This window comes from Centroberyx gerrardi, chromosome 1 (genome assembly GCF_048128805.1).
Source record: "Centroberyx gerrardi isolate f3 chromosome 1, fCenGer3.hap1.cur.20231027, whole genome shotgun sequence".
Lineage (NCBI taxonomy): Eukaryota > Metazoa > Chordata > Actinopteri > Beryciformes > Berycidae > Centroberyx > Centroberyx gerrardi.
The window spans coordinates 30553051-30566447 of record NC_135997.1 but is presented as its reverse complement, the minus strand read 5'-3'; the positions used below and the strand labels follow the sequence as shown (position 1 = coordinate 30566447).

The 13397-nt window shown below is 41.3% G+C and overlaps 1 protein-coding gene across 1 annotated transcript in view; it reads left to right on the top strand.

Moving 5' to 3' along the window:
• The first annotated feature begins 370 nt into the window (after positions 1–370).
• Positions 371–13397, top strand: part of lrrk1 (leucine-rich repeat kinase 1) — a 65009-nt gene continuing 51982 nt past the window's right edge. The window contains exons 1-3 of the mRNA XM_071908905.2: positions 371–451; positions 3176–3335; positions 10126–10316. Coding sequence (XP_071765006.2) covers positions 3266–3335; positions 10126–10316 — 261 coding nt within the window. The 5' untranslated portion in view covers positions 371–451; positions 3176–3265. The remainder of the gene's footprint in view (positions 452–3175; positions 3336–10125; positions 10317–13397) is intronic.

Genomic DNA, 13397 nt, shown 5'->3' with positions numbered 1-13397 from the left:
AATGTATTCTCCCTTTTCACTTCTGTAATTTGTAGCCTATTGCACAAAAAAACGTTGCAACATATGTTCATCAATAAGGATTTTATTTTGAAAGTTATGTTCGGAGGTGCCATTGTTTATTATTCTGATTGGCTGGTTTCATGCTGAACGTTATAACCGGGACTGATTTTGTTCATTGTCTCGGCTGATTGGTTTTACTTTGAAAGTTATAATCGGAAGTGCTTTTGCTTATTCTGTCTATCTTGCTTTATTTTGACGGTTATGACCGGAAGTGCTAATGTTTATCCTGTCTAACTTGACAATGGCATCTATTTGATTGTTGGAAAAGTTTTGCTTTGTGGAATCAGGAAGTCAAGTTCAGTCCACAGCTCCAATCCCTGCCTGCCACTGCAAACGTCTAAAAAACCTCTGAGTTTCTCTCAATATGCTCACTCGGCTTGTCAACGATGCGGTGAGTCGGCTATTAATAACTATTATGTCATATAATTTGAATTTATGATGTTATGCTGCTATTAGTGCAACAAGTGCTAAAATGTTTTTGGGCTTTTCCAGCTACGGTACATGCCGTTTTCTTGTTTTGGAGAGAGCGTCACGCCAAACTCTTAAAAAAATCTGGCCATGTAATGTGTCCTTTCTTATTAGCAAAGGTACATACCCCTGATGTCTTGAACATGTTTCAAGACATTTCTTAAATTCTTAGAGACCACTCTTCACTTCGGCATTCATATAATCCACCAAACAGCGCTTATTTAACTAAAATCCCAATTTTTGTAATTGGTGCACACTGCTCGCTACCGCCCACCACTTTGTATTTTGGTGGAAGAACGTAGTAGGGAGGAATAACAGGCGAACTAATTATAAAAGTTGAAATTTCATTGAAATAAAGTGCTGGTTGGTGTATCACATGTATGCCGAATTGGAGAGTGACTCATAATAACCAAGAAAAGGTCCTGAGTAATATTTTAGGCGTTCTGCACCTTTGTCGATAAAGAAGACAAACCTTAAATTGCCAACTTTTTGAATGGGTTTGGTGTAACGCTCTCGCCATTCAGAGTGACGCCAGTTGCACCCACTGTCTGCATTCAAAGTGGAACACATCATTTCATTTTATATTTTTTTGCAGGAAATTGTTAGGTTGTGTGTGTGTATGCTTGGGCACTAAAATACAGTTGGGAAACAGTGAGTCATGTCACATCTTAATGGGGCAGTTTTGTGTTTGCACTGTATTTCCCAAACAGAATTTGTGAACACTGAGAGGCGCAGAGTAAATACATTTTATTCAAGTTATTTATTTAAAGCAGTAATTCACCCCAAAAATGGAAATTATGTCATTATCTAGCCTACTCCCCCTCATGCCAGTCGAAACACACCGGTTAAGTTTGCATGCCCACATAACACACAGCGAGTTAGTTTTAGCGCATCTCCATGTTAGTCTTCTCCAAAACAACTGAAGTGAAGGGGGATTGGTTCTTTAGAGTTCCAAAAAGGGAAAAAAAATGCAACAGCTCATGCAGCATAATCTAAGTGTTCTGAAGCCAAATGGTTGAGTCCAAAAGACTGATATTTACACCAGCATGTAGCGCAAGTCTTCACTAAAACTGCTGTTTATGTATTTCCTATATGAAAGTGTATGCAAATATAAATATAATGTGAGCAGATGTTAATTTATACCAATATAGATGATGTGCAAATGTACATCATATAACATCGACAAGTCTATGGAGGCCATATAGAAAGTGTTGCCATGTGTAGACTAGTGCACAGGGACTAGTGTGGAGCTGCTACTTGATCCCCTATCCCTCCAGCAATTGAGCTAAGCTAACCGTTCCCATTCCTTCAAACTGCATGCAGAGACATAAAAAAGGCATCCACGAGTTCGTCTGACTCTGGTTAAGTAGGAAAAATAGCTGAATCCCCCAGAAACCAAACTGTCCCTTTAACCACTGATTGGTAGAACATGTTGAGAAGTCTGTTGCATATGTTGCAAGACCTGAGCCTGCTCAAGCAGAACAGTCTACTCTGCCCTCTCTTGTCCAGTGCCTCCATGTTATCAGTCCTGTGCAGCTTGTTGTTGATGTGAACCCCCAGGTACAGCTAGCTCCACCTCCTCACCCTGGATGGTGAAACTGTAACTAAGTGTTACTAAGTACATTTCATGGCAAACATCTAAAACTGAGGCAGAATTTTTAACTACAAACATTTATTTTACTTCACCAGAATCTTATTCTATCGTGGTATTTCTATGTGACAGTGCCAATGTGTTGAATGGGAAGGAAGCTAGAGATGTTTCTTCTCGCCTGTGGTTTATTTAGGCTATGTCACATACAACAAAACACATCACAACATAAAGTGGGCACCACTCGAGTTACAACAGTCTGGCCTTTCAAGTGAGAGGCCTTTCAAGCTTAGGTGTATTGGTGCTCTTCCCTTGTCCTTGCTGTCAGAGGCAGCGCTCTCGTGGCTCGACATGGTGCTCTTCTCCACCTACTGGGAGACATATATAGGGCAAGGTTAATTGGGAACAGGTGTGCCTCGTTGACCAGCTGGCTCTCTCCGCCTCCCGACCGGCACTCGATCCCAGCCCCGCTTGCCACATTTGACTTATACTGAAGTAAAGGATTTGTGTAAATTTGTGCACCTTGGTTTGTCCACATTATAATGATATAAGCACCTTTAGGGACCACTTATGTCTAAAACTAATACTGATTTCCATCAGAACAGGTACTAGAAACTAGGGTTTGACTGATATATGGGTTTTTGAAGACCAGTATTTTGGGGATTTGAAGCTGCTGGTACTTGATATTTTGTGCCAATATTCAATATCTTTAAATTTGACCATTTTCATACCAATATTTGTCAGGGTGGAAAAGCCTCTGAAACAGCATTTAGACCAATAAACTCCATTGAAACCAATAATAATAATTCTTCACATAGACAACCAGTGTAGTATTAATCAATTCTACACTAAATATGTAATCAATCAAACTGCATCATATCAGAGGTGGACGACACTGACTGGACCAGATCTGATTTTTAATAAAAGGTCAATAACATCCCCATAATAACCAGAGACGAGGGCAAGATCCTGTACCGGTCCAGAGAGCTGAGTTTTAGAAAAGGTTGTGTTCAATCTTGATTCTTCATCACTAATGTATTTTATTATTTTTTTGTGCAGGGTGACAGCTGAATCCAGGCCTTTCCCTCTCTCTGGAAAGTCCTGCCACAGCTCTGCTCTGATACTGGTAATCCGGTGACTCCAGTAGGAATGTCCTACTGGTCTGTCGGCCTTTCCCAGGACACTGGAGACACCCCCAGCAGCATGGAGGAACAAAATGGTGAGGAATGCCTCCTTACTTCCCCCTTCTCACTCGGCCCTGCCTACATCCTGTGTCGCCACTACACTGCCATGCGCTTGTGTTCCTGGTGCAGGATCCTGGTGTGGTATCAGAGGAATTAGTTGCTCAGGTGGGGTGGCAAGTTGCCCAAGAGGATTTGACTGGAAAGTGAAACGTGTCAGTAGAGCGTCTGCAGCGCTGCGTAAATATAGCAGCAAGGAGAACTGAAACTGTGATGGTTTGAGAGGCACAAGCCTTCACTGTGTTGCTGTGTTCGTACGTATGAGAGAGAGACTGTACAGAGTGAGAAAGTTGTGTGCGTATAAACTCTCTCTCTCACACACACACGCGCGAGTGCAGTGTGCTAATCTCAGATGAGGCTGTTTCCCACTGGGTCAGTACATTAAAGCAGGTTACACTAGAGTACAGTAGATGACTGTACAGTATAGTAGATTACAGTAGATTATAAATGATTACAGTATAATAGATTATGGTAGATTATAATAGATTCCAGTAAAGTATGGTAGATTACAGTGCATTTCAGTGGAGTGTGGTTGCTTACATTAGAGGACAATAGATTACAGTAGTGTACAGTAGACTAAAGTACATTACAGTAATGTAGAATATTGTACATTATGGCAGAGTACAGTACATCGCAGTTTGACTACAGTAGATTACATTAAAGTATGGTAGATTCAGGTGGAGTATAGTAGATTACATTAGAGGACAGTAGTTTACAGTAGTGTACAGTAGAATACAGTACATTACAGTAGTGTAGAATATTGTACTTTATGGTAGAGTATTGTAGAGTACAGTAGATTACAGTAGAGTATGGTAGAGGTTGGTTGAGTACAGTACATTACGGTAGTGTAGAGTACAGTACAGATTACACCATAGTACAGTAGATTAATGTATTGTGCAGTGTAGTAGATTACAGTATGGATGGAGTATGGAAGAGTACAGCAGAGTACAATGGATTATGGTAAAGTATGGTAGAGCACTGCATTACAGTAGAGTATAGTAGATTATGGTGGAGTACAGTAGAGTACAGCAGTAGATTACAGTAGTAGACCCCTGTTTGACTACAGGTTCTAATGGAGGGAGGAAGAGTGGGAGGGAGGAAGAGGGAGAGAGACTTGGCGTGTCTCTCAAACAAAGGAGCATCATCCCCCACACGTTCGCTCGTCTACCCCTCCCCTCCCCTCGCTCTCTCCCTCTCTCTCCCTCTCCTCCCTCTCTCCCTGATCACAGCCAGTCAGAGTAAGAGGGTTGGAAAGGAGGGCGATCAGCCGGGGAAACGGCCAGGATGGCAGAGGAAGCCGTAGTCGCAGGGTAGAGAAACACACAGCAGCCAGAGGAAAGCCATGAGAACAAACCTAGCAGCTTTAGATGTGATGGATGCAGAGGAAGAGGAGGGAGGAGGAACAGGAGGATTCACTGCCTCACTATGAGCAGGTTAGTAGGAGAGGAGAAGAAGAAGAATAGAGGGATAGACTGGCTTCCTTTGAGCGAAGCTAAACCCCGACGGGAGCCTTGTTTACATGCTGGACATGTAGGACTGACAGATCCTTAAAGCTGCTGTGGACTAGGATTAGCCTCATGAATTTGCCAATATATTTGATTAAAAATCAGATCTGGTCCAGTCGGTGTCGTTCACCTCTGATATGATGGATATGATGCAGTTTGATTGATTACATATTTATTGTAGAATTTATCAATACTACACTGGTTGTTTATGGGAAAACCTAAACCTGAATTGATTGTAATGAAACATTTTGATCAGATTTTCATAAGTACGCATCAATATTTTATTAATTTTCTTATCATCCTGGGTTTCAATGAAGAGTTTTAGTGTCCCATTAAGATTCTGGGGGAAACACAGGATGCTTTTTTTTTTTTTTAAATAGTCAAATTTAATATGGAATATCGGCCAAAATATATGTATAATGTATACATGTCAGGCAGTTTCAATCTAGAAGCCCTTAACTTGAATTTATTATATTTTTAGGATTGTATTTATGCATTATTGTATTTTTCACATACAATATTCATGTTTATATACATGTTTACATATAGTACATACTACATTGTCTCTTTCACCCACGCACACCGACACACACAGCTACTCGCACACCAAAACACACACCCACACACACAATAGAAAAGAAGAGGAAGAGGGAAAAAAAACACCACAGAGCAATGGATCCTGAATTGACTCTAATGTGAAATGTTGATCGGATTCCACAAACGTATGCATGAATATGTTGTTGATATTATTATTAGTAGTATTATTGTCATTATTCTAATCATCCTGGGTTTGAATGGAAAGTTTTCGTGTCTCATGGTCTAAATGTTTCAGAGGCTTTTTCACCCTGACAAGAAAACAATTCTGGGGGAAACAGAATACTTGGATTTGGTGCTGAATATCACCACAAGATGTTGGACATTGGTCGCTTCAATCCAAAATTACTTGTGTCATCCCTCAAAAATCCATATCAGTCAAATCCTAGTGTGAAAGCTATATCAGATTAGTTAATGGGTAACCTCTACTAACAGCAGAGTCACTGTACAACACTGGTGGAGTCCTGTCATTGACAAGAAACCATGTAACCACTGATATAATGAATAATGATATAGTCTTTGATTCCAGTACTTTGACTTTAGCAGAGGCATTTCATTCAGTACTTCAGTTATGATTTACCTGCATCAGACGATTGATATGAAAATTTGATTAGTTTCCAGATGACATGCTGCTGATTAAATTGCCAAAGATTTGGACTGATCTAATCAGTGCCTGTTGTCAAAGAATGTGACTTTGCAGTTGATTTAGTTTGACTTGTCTATTTAGGTTGAAATGACATTGCCATTAGTTGTGTGATTTGCCTTTGGGATTACATTTTGTCTACAGTAGATTTGAAATTGGCTGGTTTCTTATCCTGGTATATTATTCATGGAGGAAGGTGAACGCAATTCATGAAAGCCTGGCATCCTTTCAGGAAGATAAAGGTACAATGGAAATTCCCCTAAAACTTCACACTCTGCTCTCCCATTGAGGTAGCAGTCTGCTGTAAGACAGTTGACCTTATTGTTTCTGAGTTTCTGAGTCGTCATCAAATTATGTGACTTGAAGAAAAGCTTTTTTTTAATCTCAGTGGAGATCCTTTTGTTAGAGAAAAGGATGAACACGGCCACGCTGGGCCTTGGCATGATAAAACTTTGTTCAGGAGTGCAGGTTGAAAACAACCAGTAACAGTTACTCTGTTACTGGTTTACCATTTACTGTTCATGAGGAGGTTTATACACTACCTTTACTTGAACTTCAGTGATCCCTAATACTTCCTCCTACTGGAGTAAGTTTTAGATGTAGAGAGGAAGAGTGAGTAAAATAAATCATTGTGGAACTATATCTGTTACTATATCTTTGCTGATATGAGGTAACAGGAACTATCTCCAGACTTTCAGGCTGACAGTAACCCATCAAGTCATTTGAAAGGACGACGCCAAAGTGGGTTGTTTGTAAATTTCTGCGGGGAAGATTTTAAAACTTGCACAGAATTTACTGATGTCCACTTGAAACTAAACAAGTCCTTGTTTAGTTTCAAGAGTTGAATAAAATGTAGCTGAAGTAGCAGTACATCTACTTGAGTAAAATATTTAACTTTGTTCCACCTCTACATACAGTAGACAACTAACATTGATTATTGAAATATGAATAATAATCGTCATAGCTCTCTCATTGACCATTCTGAATCTGAAACATACTTATATATACCGGTTTTTATGTAGAATTTTAGAAGTGTTATTTTCTCCAAAGGTGCAATGTAATGTGAACCAACCACAAGTGATTATGCCAAAATATCATTGTGTACACTAATTCTAACGGTGCATAATCAATCAGACTATATGCCAATAGTGATATTCCTGTGAAAGGCTAATATCAGCTGATTGATGTCGGTGCACCAGCTATCGGACACTAACTGTCTACTGGAGCAGTGTTTCAGCTCTACTGGAGATGTGAAATCAGACTTGGGGTCTCAGGGTCTTGGGTTAGAACAATATGAGTTTTTGAAGGCTGATACCAATATTTTTGGTTTGAAGCTGCTGATATTTTGTGCCGATATTCAATATTTTTAAACATGACTGTTTCCAGAAAACTACAGATATTCAGTGTTTCCCCAGAATGTTTTAGGTGGGATAGCAGCTCCTTAAGGCAGGTGAGGCAGGTTTTACAGACTGTTGATTAAATCCTCCCACATCACAATTTCTGCGGTCAGACATCTGATGTGAAAGCAATAATAATATTAAAAAAACATTCACTGGCTGTGGTCAGGGGGGAACCTCCATCATATTGAGGGTGGATGACACTGACTGGCCAATATCCAATTTAAAAAAAACAAACAAAAAAAAAGGACAATATCGACCTTGGCACATTGGTCTAACGCTAGAAGCTACTAATGCATCTGCAGTGTGACACTAATTACACATCTATGGACTGATGTTTGTCTGTAACAGTATCCTCGGTTTCATTTCTGCCATGACAACAGATGATTCATGAGTCTTTCTCTGTTGTCTAAAAAAAAGTCACCGCCTCCTATTTCTTCCTCTGCTCCTCTCCATTCACATTGATTGGGAGATCGGTGGTGACACTGATGCAGTCTCTCAACTATTTAACTGTCATTTGTTCACTTAGCTTAGAAGATAGGAGTGTATTCCTTTTAATCTCCAAACCAGATGGACAGATGGAAGGGGAGGAGATGTTGGCCGGTCTGAGTGCTGTGCTGTGCTTTGCCCTCTCAAGGTCTTCTTTCAGCTTTCCCAGACAGGTCATCCCAGGCAGGGATAGGCCAGTATTGATGTGGGACGGGAGGCACATGTTGGTCTAATGGTTTCACTCCCTTAGGCTTTCTCATATAGCCTCTACAGCCCAGTCAGACTCACTCTGTCTTAATTATTCATGGAAAACCCAGAGCAAAACCGCAGGGCTGCAGGAAACACAGGGACCTGCAGCCCAGGCAGAGCTTCAACGGCCAAAGAAGGAAACTAAACAGTATTAGCCGGTGAAAATTAACACCCGGTTTGACTTACACTGAAGAGTGCATTGTGAGGGCAATTTGCACATTATTTTGTGCCTCAGTTACTTGAGCTGAAGCCCTGGACAGGTAGGAAGCGTCAGTAGATGCGCGTGTTTTGATGCGCGGCATATGACGCCGCTAGTGCACACTGGACGCGGGAGATTTGAAGCGTCAACACAGGAGGACAAATAGAAGATCAGCTGGTTAGTCCAGTTCATACAGAAAACACCTGACTTACCTGACTTACCTGACTTACCTGACTTGCTGGCCATGATACCTACGTGTTGCAGCAATGATAGCAGCCAGTCTGAATGGACAAAGTCTTTGTACAAAGTTCTTACACCACCTTTCAAAAGGTCTTATATGGCCTACAGTCATTTGGGAGAGTTGGTGTTGTGAAGGGTGGAGAATTGGGTGCGATCTCGATTTGCAAGGCCTTGCTTAAAAATGATTATTATGTGGGCAAAATAATGAGGTTTACATATAATTTAGTAAATCTGGACCTGAGTATACAAAATATGGTGAACACCTTCATAATATTGAGTGCGTTTACATACACCAATACTCTGATTATTGGTTGTAATCAACTTAAAGTCACAATGAAACTGCTTTGTATTTCCCGTTGAAACAGGATGTTGGGGCGGGACATGAAGCAGGGAGCGATCATTCAAAAGTGTTAACCAATGAGATATCAGTTAAGGAGAGAGAGGCAGTTTTATATGATGGGAGGGGCAGGACTGTTCAAAATTATGTGATGTTTTGAATGATATAGTTATAGTTAGAATGAGCAGAAAAAGTCATTTTTCATTTCAATTAGACTTTAAGGCAATATTTTGATTAAAATGTTTTCATGATTCAAAGTAATGTGATTTCTCTAATAAACTGGTTTCGCCTTTCACCTGGCAGGGGGAAACAGGAAAATGAGGCCTTAAGGAGAAATAGCTGCCTACGACTCTATAAAAGATGCAATGATGTGAATTTGGATTAGACTGATATATGGGGCCAATACTGGCCTTTTATTAAAGATTGGATATCAGCTAGTGTCGTCCACCTCTGATGGATATGATGCTGTCTGATTGATTACATATTATTTACTGTAGAATTGATAAATACTACACTGGTTGTCTATGGGAAGACCTTACCCTAATAATAATAATAATGCGATAATGCAATATGTTGATCAGATTCCACACAACTATGCATGAATATTTACAATTATTGGTATTATTATCCTGGGGGAAATACTGAATACTTTTTGGCATGAAAATATTGGAACAAAAGATTGCCTATTGACAGCTTCAATCCAAGAATATCAGTATCGGTATTGGCCCTCAAAAACCCATATCGGTTGAACTGTAGTGTATTTCCTTCAATGCTGTTTATCACTATCTAGCAAACAGAGTGTGACTGTAGTGCGAGTCCAGTCTCTAGTGCTAATTTAACCTGCCACCATAGACTCTTAGTCTCTCACACTAATCCACTGCATGTACTGTAGTCCACGGCATGAGAGCATTCTTTAGTAAGGTGACCTAGTTCTGGGTGTGTGCCTGCTCCTTGGGCTACAGTAAGTAGATGTGTTCAACCTGCAGCATGCCACTACCAGCCTTCCTACGATCTGATGGGCTGGAGAACTCCGTCTTCTCACTTATTCTCTTCTTGCACCCCCACCCCCATTTTCCCTCCCTTGTCCCCTTCTTGTCGATGCTCTGCGGTGTCAGGCCCTGGGGAGGATATGGGAGCCAAGGCATCGTTGGCGGGGGGTCCGGGTTCGGGCTCGGCGCTGGTTCCGTCTCCCACTCTGGAGAATATCCAGGCAGCGTATGAAGACGGAGAGGCGGACGCCGCCAGGGAGCTGATCCAGCAAGCCTGCTGCGTGGAGTGCAGCGCAGGGACTCCCCGGATCGACGGGGTGAGTAGACCCAAAACAAACATGGTCGTCGCATTTTCAACTGCGTGACTGCCTGGGTTTCCGTCATCACTGCTAAGCATTTGATCTGTGTAATGTGTGTGTAAACCACGGTATTGACCTTTTATTAAAAATAATATTTTGGCCAGTCAGTGTCGTCCATCTCTGATATGATGGATATGATGCAGTTTGATTGATTACATATTTATTGTAGAAATGATCTACACTGGTTATCTATGGGAAGACCCTAACCTGAATTGATTCTAATGAGGCATTTTGATCAGATTCCACACAAGCATGCATGCATTAATAACAAAACGTATTTTTCAATATTTCTCCCGTAGAGTTGATCCAATCTTCCTAGATTACGGCTATTACCCAGAGTTTTGCAAATCTAAACTGTTTGGCTGTGGTGGAAATACTGAATAGCTCTAATTCAATTCACTTGGAATTTTTGGGAATGAAAATTTAAATACATTTTGATTGAATATCAGCACAAAATATCGGCCGTCAGCAGTGTCAATCCAAAAATATCAGTATCATTCAGAATCTGCCTTCTATTGGTCGAAACCCTGGTGCAAACATTGTAGAAATGATTTGCATCAGTGGTCAACACAGTGATCTATCATGCAGTAACACTGAGACAGAATGTCAGCACCTCTTGCTCATGTGGCATTGTGGTTCATGTTCTCTGGGTGGTTGCACTCGTCACTATGATGCAGAGTGTTTCCCGCAGTCTTGTGTGTACGTGGTGATGTTTTGAGGAGTGAGTGGGCGTCCTGGGCTTGTTGATGTTTGGGAATGCATCCTTGCCAGGCGTCACGGGAGATCTGGCCTACTTCTGCCTGCACTAACATTAACATATCGGGGCGTTAACGAGCTTGCATCTCCACAGACAGGAGGAGATTTAAAGGGGAACGAGTGAGAAATAGACGAGGAATTTAGAAGGAAGTGAAAGAGTGTGATAGTGTTGCCAGGATACCAGAGTTCTGACTTTGATACCAATACCAAGATTAATATCTAAAAATTCTACTTCTGCACAGGGGTTTTGATGTCAGTTGGGTGTCCGTCTTTCTCAGCTCTATAAACAAAATGGTTCCATCTTTCGCTCCTGGCACCGGTCTTGTCAACCGGTTTAGGTGGACTGGGATCCAGTTCAAGATGTGATGGACTGCTTGATGCTGATGTCATGTTTTCAGCTGTTTGAGTCCGGCTGCAGCAGGCCACTCCAGTCAAAAGCCAGACTGAAGCGCTGTCACCATTTGTTTTCCATCATACTGATCACTTCTGACCAAAATCTCATCAGTTGCTTAGATAGAGCTACCTACCTCTTGCTCGCCTGGGTGTGGCTCCCCAGTACAGTCCTAACGGGCCAATGGACACTCCAAAAGTCATCATGACCTGACAACCTTCTCTATGTTTTTTCACACTACCTTACACAGTGGCACATGTAGAGAGGAAGCCGAGGCGACTGGCAAAATGTTAATAAGGAAGTGCCACGTGTTTTGGGTCGTTTCGGTCATTTTTTGGAGCGTCCATTAGCCTGATAGGACTGTATTGGAGAGCCACAACCAGGCAAGCAAGACGTAAGTAGCTCTGTAGTGAAGCAACAGACGAGAGTTTGGTCAGAATCAATATTATGATATGATGCAATGATGGGACAGTAGGGTCTAGGTTAAAAATGCCTGGACATATCCGTTAACTATTCCAATCTGCATGTTTACATCCCGATGTTGAAATGGAATTTCAGCTTGCAGAACACATTTGGTGAAAGTATTGAACATATAGAAAGTTGAATGTTGAATTCAATCTCTTGCAATGTTATCGAAGTTGTACCAAAGTTATCAACTCTAGTGCGATGTTGAGAATGAGACAGGAGAGAGGGGGGAGGATGAGGAAGTTTGACTGGAAACCTCACCTCATATCGTCTTGAACGCAGCCTGCTCCACTTGGTCGGCTGCCACGGCTGGCTCAGTGTCATTCAGACATGGATTTGATTGGAGTCCGCCGTGCTCTGCCTAAAGAGCTTAACCCTGTTGCTTTACACGCCAGTGTGTGTGGAACTGAAAAGCTGCCTTTGTGTTTGAACACCAAGGGGTTTTACTGTAGGATCATGGAGCTGTTATCAGTATACTTGCCACATACTGATGCCAGTTAGAAAGAAAATTGGACATCTATGCCAGATTAGAAATTTAACATGTTTCTAGATTGGATTTCTTTTTTGTTTGCTTGAATTGTTCCATTAGTTTGATACCACTGGTGTGCTGTATTCATATGCAGAAGTTCCTACTGTGACATTTTCTGTTCTCGTCTGGTTCAACCACTGGAAACTCAAATATCTCACAGTCCCTGGCCGCACCATCAATATATTCATCCTACATCCCAAACCTGAGCCGAGTTGTTAGAATCAAATTGCTTTTCCACTCTCCTATATTTCAGGGCATTTTTGGGCACAATGATTGGCATCCGTGTTGTTCGTAAGCATCAGACCAATCCCTTTTGAGGATTGGATTAACTTTATTAATAATTACTCCCCTTAGATTCCCACTAGACAGCATAATTGTCCCTTGCCTTGATTAGTGTAGAGGAAATGTAAAGTGTAAATAAATGTAACGTTATTAATAATTAAGTTATTTAAAGAGTGTAGCACACATGTAAATAGTGAGGCCACTTCCCTTTTCGTTGTGGACCAATACGGTCTTTTATAGTGGCAGTTTCAAAGGCAGAAGCATGTAATCGTGCCTCCGTTCAACCTGAAAAACCAGTCCACTATGACCTGTGTGCTGCTGCTGGCGTAGAGTAGCAAGGTGACAAAAACTAGTTCCTCTTAAAATACCAACTAGTTCAGTCTTTGACCTGAACAGTTATAGTGGAGAATTCAGAAAAGCAGAGGGAGAGATTTGCATTTGTTTCCTTTTCTGTTCAAGGCAAATGCTCGTTCATTGAGCCTGATCTGTACAGAAACTATGAGATCAGTTACACACTTCTTCAACCGTGTAATCTCTGAACACCGTGTTCAGAAACAGATCGGCCACTCACTGAATCACAGCCTTTTCTCCTTTTAATGAGATTATTCAATACACT